At 41.7% G+C, this 23,571-nt stretch overlaps 2 protein-coding genes across 3 annotated transcripts in view; one reads left to right on the forward strand and one right to left on the reverse strand.

The window, feature by feature from the left end:
* LOC106085066 (lachesin) overlaps positions 1-23,571 on the reverse strand; it is a 515,032-nt gene that overhangs the window by 333,067 nt on the left and 158,394 nt on the right. The window lies entirely within an intron of this gene.
* Positions 1,778-22,845, forward strand: LOC106083194 (murinoglobulin-2-like). Of its 2 annotated transcripts, none has more exons than XM_013246076.2 (12): positions 1,778-2,038; positions 2,954-3,628; positions 10,382-11,170; positions 11,231-11,495; positions 11,558-11,911; positions 11,979-12,112; positions 16,035-16,213; positions 16,281-16,819; positions 16,877-17,239; positions 17,308-17,850; positions 22,100-22,390; positions 22,577-22,845. In XM_013246076.2, exons 1-12 carry the CDS (start codon positions 1,971-1,973, stop codon positions 22,817-22,819), a joined length of 4,443 nt encoding a protein of 1,480 aa, XP_013101530.2. In that variant the 5' UTR covers positions 1,778-1,970; the 3' UTR covers positions 22,820-22,845. The 2 variants fall into 2 exon arrangements, with proteins under 2 accessions (XP_013101530.2, XP_013101531.2); XM_013246077.2 differs by having other exon boundaries at positions 11,558-11,849; positions 11,932-12,112.

The following is a 23,571-nucleotide window of genomic DNA, read 5'->3' on the forward strand; positions in this document are numbered from 1 at the left end:
CTTGACTTCTTCAGCCTCTATAGGGCGCAATTCTTGTCCGATTGGAAAGTTTCCGTGAGGTGTTTTGGTATTACTTCCAACAACTATACTAAGTATGGTTGAAATCGGATCATAACCTGGTATAGCCTCCATAGGAACCGATCTGGGATTTTGACTTCGTGGTCCTTTACAGGGCGCAATTATTATCCAATGTTGCTGAAATTTTGTACAATGGCTTCTCCCATTATCGTCGACATACGTATCAAATATGGTCTTAATCAGTCTATAGTTTGATACGGCTCCCATGTAAACCGATCTTCTTATTTTACTTTTTGAGCCCCTAAAGGACTCAATTCTTATTCGAATTATCTGAACTTTTACACAATGACTTCTAATATGGTCTCCAACATTCAATTCGATTATGGTCCGAATCCAAATATAACTTGAGGTAGCTCCAATGGCATAGCAATTCCGTCCTTTTATCTTTTGCTTGACTAAAAGTTATTTTATTTTGTTTTATTTTATTTTTTTTTTTTAATTTTTTTACTTTATTTGCATTTTATTTTTTTTATTTTTATTTATTTTATTTTATTTTATTTTATTTTATTTTATTTTGTTTTATTTGTATTTTATTTTATTTTATTTTTATTTTTTTTTATTTTATTTATTTTTATTTATTTTATTTTATTTTATTTTATTTTATTTTATTTTATTTTATTTTATTTTATTTTATTTTATTTTATTTTATTTTATTTTATTTTATTTTATTTTATTTTATTTTATTTTATTTTATTTTATTTTATTTTATTTTATTTTATTTTATTTTATTTTGTTTTATTTGTATTTTATTTTATTTTATTTTTATTTTTTTTATTTTATTTTATTTTATTTTATTTTATTTATTTTTATTTATTTTATTTTATTTTATTTTGTTTTATTTATATTTTATTTTATTTTATTTTTATTTTTTTTATTTTATTTTATTTTATTTTATTTTATTTTATTTTATTTTATTTTGTTTTATTTTATTTTATTTTATTTTATTTTATTTTATTTTATTTTATTTTATTTTATTTTATTTTATTTTATTTTATTTTGTTTTATTTTTATTTTTTTTATTTTATTTTATTTTATTTTATTTTATTTTATTTTATTTTATTTTATTTTATTTTATTTTATTTTATTTTATTTTATTTTATTTTATTTTATTTTATTTTATTTTATTTTATTTTATTTTATTTTATTTTATTTTATTTTATTTTATTTTATTTTATTTTATTTTATTTTATTTTATTTTATTTTATTTTATTTTATTTATTTTATTTTATTATATTTTTTTATTTTATTTTATTTTATTTTATTTCAATTTATTTTATTTTATTTTTAATTAATTTTTTTTTATTTTATTTTATTTTATTTTGTTTTTGTTTTATTTTATTTTATATTATTTTATTTTTATTTAATATTATTTTACTTTATTTTCATTTATTTTATTTTATTTTATTTTTTTTTTTTTTGTATTTATTTTATTTTTATTTTATTTTATGTAACCCTCTCTTATATACACCATCAATCACTTTAAATTATATAAGCCGGTGTTTGCTTCCCGCCACTTTTTCGTTATAACGCTCTCATTTAGAGCAACATTGTCAAAACAGAGATCAATTTGCTGAGAGTCAATAGGGCAAGAGATACAAGAGTCAAATAGAGTACACGATAATGCCGGTCTCACACGCATACTGATAACAGCAGCCACATAGCCGCTAACCAACCGAGTTCATTTTAACTCTACCCATATCAAATGTCTTCAGTCGTTGAGTGGCCGTTAAGGCGTGAAGATCGACTTAACTCTTGTGTGGGGAAACTACGCTACGTTGTTGGCCAAATAAAAAACAATTCTTTGGTTTGACCGGTCAGTGATTTTGACATAGTGAACGTGTAAAAGAAGAAAGTTAACCAACATCAAGAAACCCAGCAGCAACTGCGTAGATATGAATCGTTCCACGATATGCCTTTTATTGGCATTTATGCAAATATTTGCATATGTTCGGGCAGAAGGGTAAGTTTTGAATATTCAATAGTTCTAAGCTAATTTATATGTGGGCCAGAAAGTTTTAGGTGGTTATAAAATATTAGTACATATTTAAATTGATGTAGCATTTTTTCTTCATTACCTAAAATGCTTTATAGAGATTTATTTAACTCATTGTTAAAATCTTCTTTAGGCTGTAATGGGCCTTAATTGGTAAATTCGGAGAAGTTTTTTTAGACTTTCATACGCGTGGCCTAAAGTCGCCCAGATCTCCTTGTCTCCCAATCTGTTCACACCCACAGCAGGCTCATTTACTTCGTACTCTCTTAGTTTCCTGGAAATTTTCTCTGCTCATTCAAAAAGTGAAGACATGAAAATTAAACGTAAAATTAAATCAAACCTTAATTAACTTAGTGGTACTGTATAAACCACTACATACACATTGTACTGTATAAACAGCTACATACACATTCAATGTGTGAGCAGGTGGAGAGGAATTTTTAGAATATTTGATGTTGTTATGTAACTTAATTAGGTTATCTGGATGGTTTCAATTGTGTAAAATCTGTGTTAGGGTGCAACCATTCCAAGAAATGTAAAGTTAATGATGTACTCGTAGAAAGAACAAGTCAAAACACGGCTAAGTATGTTAAATGAAAAAAAAAACCCCTCCGACCTCAAAACAAAACCCAGGCGGTGTCATGGTAGACTAATTTGTACTTGCCAAAGATAAGGCAGGGACTAATAAAGACTGGCAAGTCAATCGATCTTGACAATATGGGATTCAAATTAAATTTTTTCCGGAGTAGAGTACGAATCCGGTTTTCAAACTTGGGACCAAAAATCTGACCAGGTTTTCTAGCTTAAGCCAAATTCACACATTTTTCTTCTACAAAAATTTAAATTTCAAATCTTTTTCCTTCCCTCTCTTCTCTCTTTTAGCAAATACACTGTTATCGCTCCCGGCACCATTCACTCGGAAGACAAGTATACAGCTGCCGTTGCCGTTCATCATGTCGACAAGGCTTGCCAAATCAAGATAGGCATCACCGGCCCCTCCTTCAATGAGACCAAAGTTGTGGAAGTTAAGAATGCCGAAATCAAAAATGTCGACTTCGATGTTCCCGCCTTAGAGAAGGGCGATTACAATCTCACAGCAGAGGGTGTCAACTGCTTTGATGGCTTTAAGAACACCACCAAGCTGAACTATGCCAAATTTGATCCTTATGTACGCATTCAAACCGATAAGGGTCTCTATAAGCCCGGTGATGAGGTCAACTATCGCTTGGTGTTCTTGGACAAGGATTTGAAACCAGCTACTGTGAATAATAAAAATGCCACCATTTGGTTTGAGGATGGCAAAAGGAATCGCATTAAGGAAATCAAAGATTTTACCGTCAGTCATGGTGTGCATACTGGAAAATTTAAAATTTCCGAATTCCCCGTTATGGGATACTGGTCTATGGGTGTATCTGGTGTGGGTGGTTATGGTGATTATGGCCACTCTGCCACCTTTGAAGTGCAAAAATATGTTCTACCTAAGTTTGTGGTAAAGGCGGAGGCTACGCCAGCGGTTTCCGTGAAAGATGGTGATATGCAAGTGGTTGTGCGTGCCAAGTAAGTAGACATTTTTTTGCTTTTACTATACCCTACAGCATGGAGGCCACCGTAGCGCAGAGGTTAGCATGTCCGCCTATGACGCTGAAAGCCTGGGTTCGTATTCTGGCGAGACCATCTGAAAAAAATGTTCAACGGTGGTTTTCCCCTTCTAATGCTGGAAACATTTGTGAGGTACAATGCCATGTAAAACTTCTCTCCAAAGAGGTGTCGCACTGCGGCACGCCGTTCGGACACGGCTATAAAAAGGCGGCCCCTTATCATTGAGCTTAAAACTTGAATCGGACTGCACTCATTGATATGTGAGAAGATTGCCCCTGTTCCTTAGTGGAATGTTCATGGCAAAATTTGCGCTATACCGTCAGTTCGGTCTAAATATTGTCCGATGTGGACCACCTCCTTTTCACAAAACGGAATACATAGTCCAAATCACTGTTCTACATTTGTAGGGTGTTGAATGAGTCTTTTATAGACTTAATACTCTAAATCGGTAGATCGGTCTATATGACAGCTAATTTAACAAGAAAACGGCGTTAAGTTCGGTCGGGCCCAACTTTAAATACCCCCACCTCGGGTATATTTGTAAACCACCTTTCGTCATAAATCCTAGAAAAATGCCTAGAAGGCTGCTATATCCAAATTTAGACTAATCTGGGCCAAATTGAAGAAAGATGTCGAGGGGCCTAACACAGCTCACTGTCCCAAATTTCGGCATAATAGGACAATAAATGCGTCTTTTATGGGCCATATACCTTAAATCGCGAGATCGGTCTATATGGCAGCTATATTCAAATCTGGACCGATCTGAGCCAAACTGCAGAAAGATGTCGAGGGGCCTAACACAGCTCACTGTCCCAAATATCGGCGAAAACGGACAATAAATGCGCCTTTTATGGGCCCCAGACCTTAAATCGAGAGATCGGTCTATATGACAGCTATATCCAAATCTTGACCTATCTAGGCCAAATTGAAGAAAGATATCGAGGGGCCTAATATAACTCACTGTCCCAAATTTCGGCGAAATCGGACAATAAATACGTCTTTTATGGGCCAAATACCTTAAATAGCGAGATCGGTCTATATGGCAGCTAGACCGATCTGAGCCAAATCTAGACCGATCTGAGCCAAACTGCAGAAAAATATGAAAGGGCCCAACACAACTCACAATCCCAAATTTCGGTGGAAACGGGCAGTAAATGCGTCTTTTTATGGGCCAAAAACCTTAAATCGAGAGATCGGTCTATATGGCAGCTATATCCAAATCTGGACCGACGTGCGCCATATTGAAGAAGGAAGTCAAGTGACCTAACACAACTCAATGTCCAAAATTTCTGCAAAATCGAATTATAAATGCGCCATTTATGGGCCCCTGACCATAAATCAGCGGTTCGGGCTATATGGGGGCTATATCAAGATATAGTCCGATATAGCCCATCTACGAACCTAACCTGCCTATGGACAAAAAAAGAACCTATGAAAAGTTTCAGCTCAATATCTCTATTTTTAAAGACGTGATTTAAACAGACAGACGGACGGATCGTCTTGGATTTTTACGACGATGCGCTTAAGGCCCTTTATCGGCCGATCAGCCTTTATGGCAGCTAAATCTAAAATAGTGCGATCAGGACCTAGCGGCTGATCTCTTCCGATATCTTCCTCATCACTGACACCTGTGAAGAGAAATAGATTAACCGAGAAAAATTAGCCAGCGGTGAAGAAGAGACAATAAGAAGACCCTGGACGAGGTCAACTGGATAGTTTAAAGTGTGTCGGGTCAAAAGGGCATTACCGGTGGCCAAATGTCCACTAAAGATGAGACAAGCATGGCGCCCTAAGCTCGCAAGGTATCGCTGGGTGGAAAGGCTGGGTTGGGACGTCCGTCCTGGATACGGAGGATCTGCCCTGTGGCCTCCTGACAAGAGGGCGATCATTGTGGACAGTGAGGAAGCTGATTAGGTCAGTCCAACCTACTATTAAGAGTCGAAAACCAAGCTAGTCAATCTGATGCTTTCACATAAATGGAGCAGCACCATTTCAATATTCGATGGCCTCCATTGGAAAGATAGACTCAAGAAAATCGATTGTACCAAGGATAAACCCAAGAATTTGAGTCACCCTGGCCAAGGGCAAAGCTCGAGGTTGTATGGATTATTGAATTTCCCATTCGATCAGTGGCAACAGCATGAATCCCGACTGAAATATTGAGTCGGAACGGCAGACATTGCTGGCAAAGCAGAATGTCGGGCTCTAGCAAACGGGTGGAAAATTCTCTCCACAAAACAGTGGGTGGTGCTCTAATTCTGAAGGCATTTATAGGTGAAAATTGCGAATGCTACCTGGGGGATAGCGAGTACAGGTTAAGGATAGATTTTCGAATGTAAAGTAATGGCTCAAACCTGGACCTGAAGATTGCCTTTCTGGAAAGCCAGCATTGCAATAGGGGCTTATCGCCCTTTATGGAGACCTCTGTTTACACGGATGGGTGTACGGGGTTTTAGGGAACAGGGTTCTAGGGAAAGAGGTTCTAGGGAACGGGGTTCTAGGGAACGGGTTTCTAGGGAACGGGGTTCTAGGGAACGGGGTTCTAGAGAACGGGGTTCTAGGGAACGGGGTTCTAGGGAACGGGGTTCTAGGGAACGGGGTTCTAGGGAACGGGGTTCTAGGGAACGGGGTTTCTAGGGACCGGGGTTCTAGGGGACGGGGTTCTAGGGAACGGGTTTCTAGGGGACAGGTTACTAGGGAACGGGTTTCTAGGAAACGGGTTTCTAGGGACCGGGGTTCTAGGGGACGGGGTTCTAGGGAACGGGTTTCTAGGGGACAGGTTACTAGGGAACGGGTTTCTAGGAAACGGGGTTCTAGGGAACGGGGTTCTAGGTAACGGGGTTCTAGGTAACGGGGTTCTAGGGAACGGGGTTCTAGGGAACGGGGTTCTAGGGAACGGGGTTCTAGGGAACGGGGTTCTAGGGAACGGGGTTCTAGGGAACAGGGTTCTAGGGAACAGGGTTCTAGGGAACAGGGTTCTAGGGAACAGGGTTCTAGGGAACGGGATTCTAGGGAACGGGATTCTAGGGAACGGGGTTCTAGGGAACGGGGTTCTAGGGAACGGGGTTCTAGGGAACGGGGTTCTAGGGAACGGGGTTCTAGGGAACAGGGTTCTAGGGAACAGGGTTCTAGGGAACAGGGTTCTAGGGAACGGGGTTCCTGAACGGTAGTATTTGAGCAGAGGAAACGTCACCTTGTATAGTTAGTGGGAGTCCTAACCGGCAAAGAGATGACAGGTAAGGACTCCAGTTCCGTCTTCCAATGTCAAAGAAGGTTACGAACCTGTTCCTGAAGGTAATCTTCCTGGAGCGTAAACTTTGGGCTATGGTCCGCTCTACTCGTGTCCCTCTACTCATATGGGTACACATAATTTTTGGGACCAAGGACATCAATTGTTCTAGACCTGGTCAAGCGCGATCTTGGATTGTTGGTGGGAGACCTAACCGGCTACAGCAAAGTCAGATCGATTTTGGGTTTGCCATGTTCGATGTACAAAGTCAAAATAGGTTCGAACTTGGATGTGGAGATTGCCCAAAGTCAAAGAAGGTTACGAACCTGTTCCTGAAGGTAATCTTCCTGGAGCGTTAACTTTGGGCTAAGGGCATTCCTCTCTCTTCGGGTCCCTTTACACAGATGGGTGCACAAAATTTTTGAGAACAAGGACATTGATTGTCTTAGAGCCTAAGAGTCCTAACCGGCTGCAATGTCAGACCGCTTTTGGTTTGCCATGTGCGACGTTCAAAGTCAAAAACGGGTTCGAACTTGGATATGCAAATTGCCTTCCTGGAAAGGCAGGTTTGCGCTGAATGCGTCACGCCCTTTTCGAGACCCTCTGGTTACACTGTTGGGCGCAGGAAGCTCACAGGCATCATGAGCTGATGAAGCGCGATCTTGGATTGTAGGTGGCAGTCCCAACCAGCTACAGCGACGTCAGACCACTTTCGGTTTTGTCATGTCAGACTTCCGAATGCAAAAAAGTTTCGAACCTGGACCAACAGGCCGTCTTTTCCGAAACGAAGTCTCGGGTCCCTCTGCTTACATGGGTTGATACACGAGCTTTTTGGGAATGAGGACGTCAATTTTCCTTGAGCTGAAAAGCGTGACCTTGGATTGTTTGTGGGTGTCCTAACCGACCAAGGCTAGGTCAGATTGCTCTTGGTTTTGCCATGTTCGACTTCGACAAAGAGGTTGTCTTCGCAGTTTTCCCTTGTCCTAATTCCAAAGCCTAAAAGGGTTCAAACCACGACCTGGAGGTTATCTTCCCGGAGAGAGAACTTTTAAGCTGAAGGCGTCCACCAATTCTCGGTTCCCTCTGTTTACACAGGTTTGCGTACGGGGTTCTCGGGAACAAGGTCATCAATTGTTGGCGGTCGACCTAACCGGCGCAGAGTTGTCATGGCGCTTTCGGTTTTGCCATGTCCGACATTGAAAGTCAAAATAATGTTCGAAGGTTTAGAGGTTTTCATCCCGGAGGGAGAACATTGGGCTGGGGGCGCCACATCCTTTTTAAATCGCTCTGTTAACACAGATGGGTGCACGAGCTCGAGAACAAGGACATCGATTGTCCTTGAGCTGATAAAGCGCGAACTTGAATTATTGGTGGCAGTCCTCACCGGTTGCACCCATGTCAGATCGCTTTCGGGTATGCCATGTCCGACTTCCACAATCAAAAAAGGGTACGAATCTGGACCTCGAGGTTATATTCCCGGGAAGGAAACTTTGGGCTGGGGACGCTTCTCCCTTCTCGCATCCCTCTGTTTAATATAAGACGGTGAGTTGTGTTTGGAACTTAAACATCCTTCTTCAATTCTCCTTCAGATAAGTCCAGAGTTGGATATAGCTGTCATATCGACCGATCTCTCGATTTAAGGCCTTGGGCCCATAAAAGGCGCACTTATTGTCAAATTTCGCTGAAAATTTGGGGTAGTGAGTTGTGTTGGGGCCTTCGATATCCAGCTTCAATTCGGCTCAGATTTCGGGCCAATAAAAGGCGCATTTATTGTGTGATGTCGCCGAAATTTGGGACAGTGGGTTGTGTTGGGCTCTTCGACATCTTTTTGCAATATGGTCTAGATCGGTCTAGATAGGGATATAGCTACCATATAGGCCGATCTCTTGATTTAAGGTTTAGGGCCCATAAAAGGCGCATTTATTGTGCGATGTCGCCGAAATTTGAAACAGTGAGTTGTACTAGGCCCCTCGACATGTTTCTGCAATTTGGCTCAGATCGGTCCAGATTTGGATATAGCTGGGCCTTCGACATCCTTCTTCAGTTTGGCGCAGATCGGTCAAGATATAGATATAGCTGCCATATAGACCGATCTCTCGATTTAAGGTCTTGGGTTTAAATTTTGCACAATAATTTCCCCTTTTTGGGCAAGTATGGTCCGGATGGGTTTATAATCTAATATAGCTTCTATATAAACCTATCTCATGATTTTACTCCTTCAGCCTCTAGAGGGCGCATTTCTCAAACAATTTGTGTAAAATTTTGCTCAACGTTTCTAAAATTTTGTCTACATTTTTGCTCAATGTTTTCTGCTATGACTTCCAACAAAAATGACATGAATGGTCTAAATTGGTGCATAGCTCCTATATATAATGATCTTTCGATTTGATTTCTTGAGCCCCTAGAGGGCGCATCTCTCAACCAATTTGTTTGAAATTTTGCAGCAAGACTTAAGACTTCAACTTCCATCAATTTCATGAAGTAGGGTCATAATCGATCCATAAGTCAAGTCAAATTTATACATCTCCCATATATACCGATCTCCGCAGTTGACTTCTCCATCAGCTAGAGGGCGCAACTCTTAAGCAAAATTGCAAATTTTGCCCATGAACAAAATTTGCAAACAAACTTCTGGGCAAACTTCTCACATATCAATGAGTGCTGTCCGATTCAATTTTAGGCTCAATGAAAAGGGGCTTCTTTTTTTTGGCCGAGTCCGAACGGCGTGCCGCAGTGCGACACCTCTTTGGAAAGAAGTTTTATATGGCATAGTTCCTCACAAATGTTGCCAGCTGAATTTTTTTTTTCTGATGGTCACACCAGGATTCAAACCCAGGCGTTCAGCGTCATAGGCGGACATGCTAACCTCTGTTACGACTCTTAAATCTTGCATAATGACGTCTGTTACGACTTCCAACCACTCTGTTAAGTATGGTCAACATTAGTTTATAACCTCGTATAGCTTACAGAGAGCACAATTCTTAACCAATTTAGCTGGAATTTTGCACAGTGTCTTCTGTTGCGGCTTCCAACATCTATGTCAAGTGTGGTCTAAATCGGCCCATAGCCTTATACAGCTCCCATGTATATCGATAGCCCGAATTGACATTTTGAGCCCCTAGAGGGCGCCCTTCTCATCCAATTTGGCTGAAAAATGGCACAAAAACTTCAGCTATGACTTCCAATAACTCAGTTTAGAGTGTTCTATATCGGTCGATAACTTTTTATAGTTGCCATATAAACCGAATTTCGATTTGATTTCTTGTGCCGCTAGAGGGCGCTATTCTAAACCAATTAGGCTGACATTTTATGCTGTGATTTGCCTTATGATCTCCAACTTTCATGACAAGCATGATTCAACCACCTTATCTGCCATTGAAAAAGTCGTTTAGAAAACTTGAATACTTCGTTCCATGTATGAGGGTTTACATACCGGTATTCTTTTAATTTTTTTGTATTTTTTCTACTTTACTCTCTTTCAGCTACACCTATGGCAAACCTTTGAATGGCAAAACAACTCTCATCCTTACCCTGGGACCCCGATATTACGGTTTTCATTCCGGTCCCAAAGCAGCTGAACATCAGGAAGCCCCAGTCATCATCAAGACCGCTGATATGGTTCAGGGCAAAGCAAAAATCGATCTTAATGTCAAGCAGCTGGAAGCCTTCCTACACACCGAAAATTATGCAACATATGCCAGTATAGTGGCCACCGTGGAAGAGGAGTTCACTGGAGTGAAAATAAACGCCACCGATGACACACAAATTTATCCCTATCGTTATTCCATGAATTGTGCTGAATATGACACCTGCTATTCCTTTGAGGCCGATAAGGAAAAGGAAGTCATTATCAAATTGAGTCTGGTGGATGGCACTCATTTGTCTGATACCAAGAATCCAGTGGAGCTAGTCTATCAAGAAGTGCTAAACAAGCACGAATACTATTCGCATTTTCCCAGATTTGGTGCTGATGGTACAGAAGAGGAGACCACAACGACAACAGTGAGCCCACCTGTGTCCGAGGAACGTAAATTAAGTTTCACCTCACACATGAATGCCACCGGTTTTGCCCACTTTAAAATATCCCTGCCTGATTTGAAAGAATACGAAGGCTATTCCCATTATTACAATGTGGTAGTTCATTATCGCGATGAGAAACGTGAAGTTACCAATGCCTATCAATATCGTGAGCCCAAAGAGCCAAACAATCAGGCAACTAACGAAGAACCCAAGGATTACTTTAAAATCAAGAGTAAATACTACAATGAACGGTAGGCAGTAGCATGGATTTGCGTTGAGAGTTTTTCTAATCGCATTCTTTGTATTTGCAGTCCCAAGCTTAACCAGGCAGACCAATTCACCATAAACTCCAGCCAACCTTTCTCCTACTTTGATTATAACATCATTGCCCGTGGTAATATCTTGAAGAGTGGTCATGTCGATTTGCCTGAGCAAACCAAGGTCTACAATTTAACCCTGATCCCAGACTTTGTTTATGCCCCTCACTTTGCCCTGTATGTCTACTATGTGGATGAGCATGGTGAATACCACTATGCGGAGGAGACCTTCAATGTCGAATTTGAATTGCAGAACCATGTTAGTACTCTGGCCTTCAGCACCCTTAGAATTTGAACTCTAATGTCTCTGCCTTCTTGTAGATCAATGTAACCGCCGCCGAGCAAGTGAAACCCGGCGAGCAGGTAGCCTTGAAAATTAAAACTGCTCCCAATTCCTTTGTGGCCCTTACTGCTGTCGATCAAAGTGTGCTCTTGCTAAGATCCAACAATGACTTGAGTCATTCGGAATTCGGTTGGACTGTGGGCAACTATGGCACACACACACCTCATCAGGGTGGATATTCCCCATATCCTGGATCAAACAGTGGCTGTGTAACTCTGACAAATGGCGATTATTTCTATAATTGGACTAAACCCGAATACATGATGACAAGTGAGTTTGGTGGTGGCGTTTGGAAACGAAAGAAAACTATTAAAAAAACTATCAAGAAAAAGGTAATTATTCCCAAGTACAGCTCAATTTGCAGGTGTTGATCAGGGTATGGTATTTGAAACTGACAAGGTTGGCTCTGGAGTTCGTACTGAAGTCGTACAATCCGCTGCAGGATTTGGTGGCGCTGCTGGTGGTTCTAGCGGTGAACCTATTCAAGTCCGTCAAGACTTTTCGGAAACCTGGTTATTCGATAATATTGAAAAGTAAGTAAAACAGCCAAAACAATCTAAGAAATGCTGACCATAGAGGTTACTCAAGTGAAGCTTTTAGGAATCTTATATATATATAAAAATCAATTTGTGTTTGCTTGTTTGTGTGTTCGTTATAGACTCAGAAACGGCTGAACCGATTTTCTTGAAATAGTCACTGATGGTGGTCAAAATAGGCTACTAAATTTTTTGATATCCGAAGGGGGAGCGGACCCTCCCCCTTACCCTAATTTTCAGAAACGCCAGATCTCGAAGATGGGTGGTGCTATTTAAGCGAAGTTTTGTGTGCTCTCTTATAGTAATCTACAATCAAAAATTTGGTATCCAAATTTCGGATGGGGTACCTAGGGGGGGGGGGGGGGGGGGCGCCCCTCCTCCAAAACCTACCAAATATATATATACACCAATCACTACAATATGGGACTCAAACGAAAGGTATTTATGATAAGAATACGTATGTGATATCCAATTGTCGGACCAAGTGCTAGGGGGGACCACCCCAAGCCCCAAAACACCCTACATCCGACATATTTACCGATCATGGCAATATGGGACTCAAATGAAATATATTTGCGAGTAGAATACGAATCTGATATCCAAATGTGGGATCACGTTTCTGGGGGTTGGACCTCTTCCCCAAAACACCCCCCAAACAGGACTTAACATCCCCCAAAGGGGAGAAATTTACAACCATAGCAATATGGGGCTCAAATGAAAGGTCTTTGGGAGTAAAGCACGAATTTGATATCAATATTCAGGAAAAGTGTCTATGTGGCCACCCCACCCCCACAACACTACCCAAATAGGAAGTATTTGTTGACTATTGGAGTATGGGGCTCAAGTAAGAGGGTTTTTAAAGTGGAATACGAATTCGATATACATTCTCAAGGCCAACTCACTGAGTGGCCGCCCATCCCCCAAAACACTCCCAAGCCGGTCACGTTTGCCGACTATAGAAATATGGGGCTCAAATTAAAGGTATTTGGGAGTAGACCACGTATCTGATATCAACATTAGGGGCCAACTGTCTAGCGGAATAGAACGTATTTGCTCACCAAGACAATTTGGGTCTTAAAGAGAGTGGAACTAAATATTCATAGTTTTTAGGGCCAATACCTCAAACCGGGCATATTTGCTGACTTTTGCAATAAGGACTATAAATGAGATTAGAAAACGAATTTGATATCCAATTTTGAGACCAATGGCAATATGGGGTTCAAATAAATGATATATAGATATATGAGAATAGAGCAAGTTGCTGATAAATTTTCAGGGCTTAGAATTTGGCGGACCATCCCCAAAACACCCCTAAATCGGGCATATTTACCGACCATGTCAATGTGGAGCTTAAATGAAAGTTATTGGGGGGGTAGAGCAAGAATTTATACCCATTTTCGGGACCAATGTTTTTGGGGGTCTACCCCTTTCCCAAAACACCCCCAAAGGGAAAAAATTTTTTCGACCATGCCAATATGTGGCTCAAATGAAAGGTATTTTAGATTAGAAAACGAATATAATAACCTATTTTGGGGCCATGTGTTTGGAGGACGCCGCATCGTGTAAACTCCCTTAAACCAAAGGCAATATGGGGTTAAAATAAACGGTAAAGAAGAGCACGATGCTGATATTTTTTCAGGACCAAGTGTCTAGGGGACCACCTCTACTGTCGTAAACCCCTCCCATATTGTCCCGATCAACCTATATTTTGTTGGGGGGTGGGCGGTCCCCACGCTCCTTATTCTAAGACTGTTTATACGATTTATAGTCTATTCCCGAATACTTTTTATTTGATACCTATTTTGTGATTTTTAGTCATACATGCCTGACACCTTGCACCAAATTCTTATACCAGATTTGTACCCTACTTCCAATTATCTTTCATTAGATACCCATATTGCACCAATCAGTAAATGAGTAATTTTGGGATGTTTTTTTGAGGGGTGGGGCAGCCCCACCGTACTTGATGTCTGATTTTTATATCAAGTTCTTTATCTACTCTTAAATACCTTTCATATGATACCCATATTGTTCCAATCGGCAAACATGTCCGTTTGGATGGGGCGTCCCCCCAGGTTAATTGTCCCCAAAGCTTTATACCAATTTTGTGTTTTTGGGCTACCATTAGGCGACATAAAAACTTTCGCTTAAATCGATGCACCCATCTCCGAGATCTGGCGTTTTCAAAAATTGGGTTAAGGGGGAGAGTAAAACCCCTCCCCCCCTCGCCTCTTAGATATCAAAAAATTATGTATCCTATCTCCACCGGTGGATAAAGGTCTTCAATCTGTGAAAATTTCTTGAAAATCAGTTAAGCCGTTTTTGAGTCTATACGAAACAGGCAAACAAGTAAAAAAGCGTTAAGTTAGGCCGGACCGATCTTTGAATACCCACCACCTCTGGTATATATGCAAACCACCTTATGCCCCATAGCAGCTATATCGAAATGTGTTCCGATTTGGACCAAATACTTTTACTACAAGTCATTCTTCAAATGTGTTCAATTGACCCCTTTTATGGGGCCAAGACTTTAAATCGATATATCGGTCTATAAGGCAGCTATATCAAAATGTGGACCAATTTGAGTCAAATTTCAGAAAAATTTCGAACAGCCCAACACAACTCACTGTCCCAAATTTCGACGAAATCGGACAGTAAATGCGCCTTTTATGGCCCAAAAACCTTAAACCGAGAGATCGGTCTATATGGCAGCTATATCCAAATCTGGATCGACCTGAGCCAAATTGAAGAAGAATTTCGAAGCGACTAACACAATTCACTGCCCTAATTTCAGCAACATTAGACAATAAATGCGTTTTTTAAGGGCCCCAGACCTTTAATCGACAGATCGGTCTATATGGCGGCTATATCCAAATCTAGACCGATCTGAGCCAAGTTAAAGAAAAATGTTGAGGGGCCTAACACAACTCACTGTCCCAAATTTCGGCGATATCGGACAATAAATGCGAGAGATCGGTCTATATGGCAGCTTTATCCAAATCTGGACCGATCTGGCCCAAATTTCAGAAATATTTTGATGGCCATTACACAACTCATTTTTTGGCAAAATCGGTCAATAAATGCGCTTTTCATGCTCCCAAAACCTTAAATCGAGAGGTCGGTGTATATGGCAGATATATCCAAATCTTTAGCGATCTGGGCCGTATAGCAGAACAATGTCTACTGGCCTAACACAACTCACTGTCCCAAATTTCGACGAAATCGGACAATAAATGCGCCTTTTATGGGCTCAAACCCTTAAATTGGCGGATCATTCTATATCCAACTCTGGACCGATCTGGGCCAAATTTAAGAGGAATGTCGAAGGACCTAACACAATTCACTGTTCCAAATTTCAACAAAATCGAATAATGAATGTGGCTTTTATGGGCCTAAGACCCTAAATCGGCGTATCGGTCTATATGGGGCTTATATCAAGATATAGTCCGATATAGTCCATCTTAGAACTTAACGTGCATATGGACAAAAAAAGGTGTGTGCAAAGTTTCAGTTCAATATCTCTATTTTTAAAGACTGATTTCAACAGGTAGATTTCAACAGGTAGACGGACGGACAGGCGGACGGACAATTCTAGATCGTCTTAGATTTTTACGCTGATCAAGAATATATATATACTATATAGGGTCGGAAATGAATATTTCGATGTGTTGCAAACGGAATGACAAAACGAATATACCCCCATTATTCGGTGGTGGGTATGAAAATTGTCAATAATTGAAAAATATGAATAAAAATCTTATTTTATTTCTATAAAAACTAAAATGTTCACAAAATGCCAACAGTAATGACAACTCAGCAAAATTTTCCCAAAAAAAAAATTTCATTAAAATTTTCCATTGTAATCAAATAACTGTTTGAAAATGAGCTTTTTTCTAACGATTTCAATTATTTGTTAAAGCACTGACAAGGAAGAATTCACCTGGTCCAAGAAGATTCCCGATACCATTACCTCTTGGGTGGTGACCGCCTTTGCCATGAACAAGGAAAAGGGTTTGGCTGTTACAGAGGATAAGACCAAGATAACCACCTTCCAGCCTTTCTTCATCTCAGTCCGTTTGCCTTACTCCGTCAAAAGAGGTAGGTCGAGACAACTAGGCAATCTTACCTTGGCCTTTATATTATCTCTCCCCTTTGTGTTTTGCAGGAGAAGTCATCAATGTCCCCGCCTTGGTTTTCAACTACTTGAACAAAGATTTGGATGTTGAAGTTACTCTGGATAACACCGACGGTGAATTCGAATTCACTGAAGTCAATAATGAGGTCATTGGTGATCTAAAGCGCACCAAGACAGTGCGTGTACCTGCCAATGGTGCTGCCGGTGTTGCCTTCATGTTGCGCCCCAAAGTTTTGGGCAATGTTTTGCTGAAGTATACCGCCGTTTCACCTGTGGCCGGTGATGCCGTCCACAAAGCCATGAAGGTGGTGCCCGAAGGTATTACCAAATATGGCAATCGTGCCTTCTTTGTCAATCTGAATAAGGAACCTGAACAAGAGAGCTCCTTTGAATTGGAATTGCCTGCTGAAATTGTGCCCGACTCCCAACATGTTGAGGTGGGAGTTGTGGGTGATATTTTGGGTCCTGTTGTCAACAATTTGGATAATTTGGTGCGCTTGCCCACCGGTTGTGGTGAGCAGACCATGTCTTCCTTGATGCCCAACTACATGGTTATGAAGTATTTCGAGGTAAGCCTTCAAAGTCTTCAAACTGGCTTTCCCCATTTAAATTTTAAATTTTTATAGCATATGAAACGTTTAACCCCCAGCTTGGAGACCAAGCTACGCTACAACATGGAGACTGGTTATCAACGGATGCTTAACTACCGTCATGAGGATGCTTCCTTCAGTTCCTTTGGTCCTTCCAAAGACTCTGAAAGACCCTTGAATGGTTCCACCTGGTTGACAGCCTATGTGGTGCGTTCGCTGCAACAACTGGAGGACTATATTAAGGTGGACCCCAAGATTGTCTCTGAGGGTTTGGATTATTTAATAAAGCAACAGGCGGAAAATGGTTCTTTCACCGAAAAGGGCAGTTATTTCTATTTATCACAGGCCAATCATGTTTCGCTGACCAGCAAAGTTTTGTTGGCTTTGCTAGAGAATGAGGTAGGATTTTCCCACTCCAGTTTACCATAGAACAAACTTTAAATTTTTTCTTTCCCCCTTGATTTTAGACTTATGCTGAGAAATATGCTGCGGAAATTCAAAAGGGTCTCTCATACATAGCCAAGCATGAGGATGATTCCAAATCTCTGCATGCCCAAGCCATTGCTGCCTACACCTTGAACAAGGCCAAACATGTTGCTGCCCCTGAAAAATTAGCCCATTTGAATAGTTTGGCCAAGACTGATGGTGATCGCAAATGGTGGTCCTCTTGGGATAGACCTCATCAGCTGAGATGGTGGCTGTATGTCTATAGCAGTGATGTTGAGATCAGTTCCTATATTCTATTGACTCTGCTGGATCAACCTCAAGCCAGTGTCGATGAGGTCTTCCCCATTGTCAGATGGTTGGTGGCCCAACGTAACAGCTATGGTGGTTTCTCCTCAACCCAGGATACAGTGCTCGGTCTACAGGCCTTGATACAATTAGCCACATTGGCTGATTACAAACCAGCTCAAATGGTTGTGGATATTACCTCCAAGAGTGAGGACAAGAAGAAACATGAGAGTGTTAAATTAAATGAGGAAAATGGAATTTTATATCAACGGTTTGAGGTAAGTGAATGTGAATTCACAGAGCTGATATATTTTTATACCCTCGTGTCTCGGTGACGTGATTCACTCACTTCGTGGGTACGGCTCTAAATCACGGGGTGACGGTCGTGGACAGATGGCACGATTTTCTGCAGGACAAAGGCTCATATTCTCTTATATCTGAAGGACAAAGGCGAGGGGCTGGCTACGAGTGTCTCGATGACGTGAATCACTCACTTTGTGGGTACGGCTCTAAATCACGGGTGATGGTCGTGGACAGATGGCACCATTTGATGGGGTAGCATTAATGTCGTCATTCAGTTTGTAACACATCAAAATATTGGTATTAGACCTCATAAGGTTATATATTCTTGATCGTCGTGGGATCGTAAGTCGATCTAGCAATGTCCGTCCGTCTGTCTGTCCTTCGTTTTATTCCAAAACTGGTATCATTTGGCTCAGCGGCTCTAATGTCTGCAGGACAAAGCCGGGGTGCCTGCGGCTTAGTATATCTCGGTGACAGCTTCACTCACGAAGTGGGGACAGCACTCTCGTCTCGATGACGTGATTCACTCACTTCGTGGTTACGGCTCTAAATCACGGGTGATGGTCGTGGACAGATGGCTCGTAGGCGTATTCTCGAGCTCAGCAGTTCTTATGTCTGATTGACAAAGGTGAGGTGCTGGTTACGTGTGTCTCGGTGACGTGATTCACTAACAGCGTGGGTATCGCACTAAACCACGGTGTGGCGTTCGTAGACAGATATCACGAGTGTGGGTCCGCGAGCTCAGTGGCTCTTATGTCGGAAGAACAAAGTCGGGGAGCTGGCTAAGTGGATCTCGGAGATGTGGTTGACTCACAGCGTGAATACGGCGCTAAATCGCGGGGTGATGGTCGTGCAAAGATGGCACGTGGGTGTATTCGCGGGCTCATCGGTTCTTGTGTCTGAAAGACGATGGTGAGGTGCTGGCTAGGTGTGTCTCGGTGACGTGATCCACTCACTTCGTGGGTACGGCTCTAAATCACGGGGTGACGGTCGTGGACAGATGGCACGAGAGTCTGAAGGACAAAGGCAAGTTGTGTCCTTGTGTCTCGGTGACTAGATTCACTCACGGCGTGGGTACGGCACCAAATCATAGTGTGACGTTCGCAGACAGATGGTACGAGTGTGAGCTCGCTGTCCCAGGGGCTCTTATGTCTGAAGTACAAAGGCGGAGGGCTGGATATGTGGATCTCGGGGATGTGGTTGACTTACAGCGTAGATACGGCGCTAAATCACGGGGTGACGGTCGTGCACAGATGGCATGTGGGTGTTTTCGCGGGCTAATAGGCTCTTATGCCTGAAAGACGATGGTGAGGTGCTGGCTAGGTGTGTCTCGGTGACGTGATTCACTCACTTCGTGGGTACGGCTCTAAATCACGGGGTGACGGTCGTGGACAGATGGCACGAGAGTCTGAAGGACAAAGGCAATTTGTGTCCTTGTGTCTCGGTGACTAGATTCACTCACGGCGTGGGTACGGCACCAAATCATAGTGTGACGTTCGCAGACAGATAGTACGAGTGTGAGTTCGCTGTCCCAGGGGCTCTTATGTCTGAAGGACAAAGGCGGAGGGCTGGATATGAGGATCTCGGGGATGTGGTTGACCCACAGAGTGGATACGGCGCTAAATCACGGGGTGACGGTCGTGCACAGACGGTATGTGGGTGTTTTCGCAGGCTCAGCGGCTCTTATATCTGATGGACAAAGGCGGGGAGATGGCTTAGTATATCTCGGTGACGTGCTTCACTTCCGATGTGATGACAGCATTTATTCACGGCGTGGTGGTCGTAGACTATTGGCACAAGTGGATGTTCGCGGGCTCACGCCTCTTATGTCTGAAGGACAAAAACGGGGAGCGTGCTAAGTGGATCTCGAAGACGTAATTGATTCACATCATGAATACAGCGCCAAATCACGGATTGATGGGGTCGTGGACAAATGACATGTGAGTGTATTCGCGGGCTCATGGGCTTTTGTGTCCGCAGGGCATTGGCGAGTTGTTGGCTGCTTGTGTAACAGTGACGTGATTCACACACGGCGTGGTCCGGCACTAGATCACGGGGTGGGGGTCGTAGAAAGATAGCACGAGTGTGGGCTGGCGGTCACAGGGGCTCTTATGTCTGAAGGACTAAAGGCGAAATGCTGACTATGTGGATCTCGGAGACGTAGTTCACTCAGGGCTTGCTTCGGCACTTGATCACGGGGTGGGGGTCCCAGGGGCTCTTACGTCTGAAGGACAAAAGGCGAAGTGCTGACTATGTGGATCTCGGAGACGAAGTTCACTCAGGGCCTGCTTCGGCACTTGATCACGGGGTGGGGGTCCCAGGGGCTCTTACGTCTGAAGGACAAAAGGCGAAGTGCTGACTATGTGGATCTCGGAGACGAAGTTCACTCAGGGCTTGCTTCGGCACTTGATCACGGGGTGGGGGTCGTAGAAAGGTAGCACAAATGTAGATTGGAGGTCCCAGGGGCTCTTATGCCTGAAGGACAAAAGCGAAGTGCTGGTTTGGAACCCTTCCCGAGCCATTGCACTTTGTATATGGCGGCAATGTCTGCCCTGTATTTCTCCAATAAAATTGCCAATGCGTATACTGCGCCCCCCATAAAAATTGCGGACATTCCAATCTTTTTCATTTTTTATACCCTCCACCATAGGATGGAGGGTGTACTAATTTCGTCATTCTGTTTGTTACACCTCGAAATATGCGTCTGAGACCCACTAAAGCATGTATATTCTTGATCGTCATGTCATTTTAAGTCGATCTAGCCATGTCCGTCCGTCTATCAGTCCGTCTGTCTGTCCATCCGTCCGTCTGTCAGTCCGTCTGCCTGTCCATCCGTCCGTCTGTCCGTCCGTCCGCCCGTCTATCTGTCGAAACCACGCTAACTTTCGAAGGAGTAAAGCTAGGCGCTTGAACTTTTTCACAATAACTTTTTATTAGTGTAGGTCGGTTGGGATTGTAAATACGCCAATTCGATCCATGTTTTGATATAGCTACCATATAAACCGATCTTGGGTCTTGACTTCTTGAGCCTCTAGAGGGCGCAATTCTTATCCGATTGCAATGAAATTTAGCACAATGTGTTTTGTTTTGATATCTAACAACTGTGCCAAGTATGGGCCATATCGGTCCATGCTTTGATATAGGTGCCATATAAACCGATCTTGGGTCTTGATTTCTTGAGCCTCTAGAGGGCGCAATTCTTATCCGATTGGACAGAAATTTTGCACGACGTGTTTTGTTATAATATCCAACAAATGTGCCAAGTATGGGCCATATCGGTTCATACCCTGATATAGCTGCCATATAAACCGATCTCGGGTCTTGAATTCTTGATCCTGTAGAGGGCGCAATTCTTATCCGATTTGGCTGAAATTTTGCACGTGGTGTTTTGGTATCACTTCCAACAACTGTGTTAAGAATGATTAAAATCTGTTCATAATTTGGTATTGCTGTCATATAAACCGATCTTGGGTCTTGACTTCTTGAGCCTCTAGAGGGCGCAAATCTCGTTCGATTTGGCTATAATTTTGCACATAGTGTTTTGGTATCACTTCCAACAACTGTGCTAAGTATGGTTAAAATCGGTTTATAACTTGATATAGCTACCATATAAACCGATCTTGGGCCTTGACATCTTAAGCCGGTAGAGGGCGCAATTCTCATCCGATTTGGCCGAAATTTTTAACGTTGAGTTTTGGTATCACTTCCCATAACTGTGCTAAGTATGGTTTAAATCGGTCCATAAACTAATATAGCTGCCTTATAAACCGATCTAGGATCTTGAATTTTTGAGCCCCTAGAGGGCGCAATACTCATCCAATTTGGCAGAAATTCTGTACAACGACCCATGACCTTCAACATACGTATCCAATATGGTCTGAATCGACCTATAGCTTGATACAGCTCCCATATCAACCGATCTCTCGTTTTGCTTCTTGAGCCCCTACAAGGCGCAATTCTTATCCGAAGGGACTGAAATATTACACAATGGCTTCTGCAATGTTCACCATTCAATTCATTTTTGGTCTGAATCGGACTACAACTTGATATAGCTCCAATAGCATAACAGTTTTTATTCATTAGTCTTTGTTTGCCTATAAAGAGTTACCGGGCAAAGAACACGACAAATGCTACCCATGATGGAGGGTATCTAAGGTTCAGAACGGCCGATCTTAAAGCCTTTTTACTAATTCTTGTTATTTCTAACAAATTTTATTTCTACAGATGCCTGCCAAAACAAAAGCTGTTGATTTCTCAGCCAAGGGTACCGGCACCGCCATGGTTCAAATTGCCTATCAGTACAACATTGTGGATAAGGATGCCAAGCCCAGTTTTGTCATAACCCACAACAAACAAAGCTCTGCACTTAAGTCACTGCTCTTAATGGAGGTATGTGCCGAATATCAGGGAGAAGGTGAAGCCTCCAATATGGCTGTATTGGAAATTAATGCTCCCTCGGGATATGTGGTCGAAGAGGAAAGTTTGCCCGCTGTAGAGAAGGTGCCCCATGTCAGCGTAAGTAATGAGAGAAAATGCTGAACGTTTACTTAATGTGGCCTTGAAATAGGTTTATTTGACAGTTCTTTTAAAGACAGAAGCTGTCAAATAAGACTGTTTTAAACTGTTTTCAAATTTTTCGAATACCGGTTTAAGTTGTTAAAATTTTTAAAAAAAATTTTTTTATTTTATTTTACCCCCTAGAACACCGAATTGAAGAATGCCGATTCCCTTTTGGTTGTCTATTTCGATCATTTGTATAAAAACAAAAAGACTTGCATTCTCTATGAGGCCACCAAGGCCCATGCGGTGGCCATGCAGAAGCCTGCCTCCATTGTCGTGTACGACTACTATGACACCAGCATGAAAGCCACCGATTTCTATGAGGTTGAATCGAAACTTTGCGACATCTGTGAGGGTGAAGAACAGTGCAGCAAATGCAAATAGGCCAAACAAAGTGAAGTGCTTGCTTATGAGACTTGCCTCAAAAAAAAAGCTTTAAGAGATTTTCGCAAAAACAAGAGATTTTTCTCTTTTTTAAGAATTTTAAATTATAATAAAAAACCATAATAAAATAAATTAAAAAAAAAAAAAAATTATATATTTTTTTTTGTTTTTAAATTTTTAAAAATTTTTTATGAGTCGCAGAATTTTGTAAACAAAATATGACAAAATTTCTAACTAAAATCCAAATTCAGACATATAGGATGATCAGTGTCGGTTTAATTCCACCGCAAACCTTTGATTTGATTTGAAATTACGTATCTCTCACATGAGAAGAGAATTTCCGAGGAATTTAAATATTCGACTTAGTAGGGTCTCAACACAAATGAACTGTGTGTTGAAAAGATACGCTGGCAGCTTTTATTTGTTTCGCAGAATGATTGGCTCATCGAAATCTGGGGGGGATTTGTTTTTTACATTGCCTCATATGTATAGACATTTTCCACGAAATTACCCATTGAGGTAATCTCAGCGTAGATTAGTGAAGTGGTTGGCAGGCCGACGAAATCGAATGGGGGCATCCGCATCGTTGTTGTTGTTGTAGCCACATTTGCATGTGGAGATGTCAATCCTCGTCAAGATCTTGTAGGTGAGCAAGCCCGTTCTGGTACAAACGACCAATCTCCGTGGGAACATTGATTATTTAAAGGCGCCAATAACTCGCCTTGTCGTATCGAGCATCATAGGCACTCAGT

This window comes from Stomoxys calcitrans, chromosome 3 (assembly GCF_963082655.1).
Source record: "Stomoxys calcitrans chromosome 3, idStoCalc2.1, whole genome shotgun sequence".
Classification (NCBI taxonomy): Eukaryota; Metazoa; Arthropoda; class Insecta; order Diptera; family Muscidae; genus Stomoxys; species Stomoxys calcitrans.

Excerpts from the sequence above, each read along its gene's own strand:
- LOC106083194 (XM_013246076.2), top strand. The coding sequence starts at position 1,971 with ATGAATCGTTCCACGATATGCCTTTTATTGGCATTTATGCAAATATTT. Across the intron at positions 11,171-11,230 it reads AGTAAATACTACAATGAACG|TCCCAAGCTTAACCAGGCAG; the intron begins GTAGGCAGTAGC and ends TTGTATTTGCAG. Across the intron at positions 17,851-22,099 it reads TTTTATATCAACGGTTTGAG|ATGCCTGCCAAAACAAAAGC; the intron begins GTAAGTGAATGT and ends TTATTTCTACAG.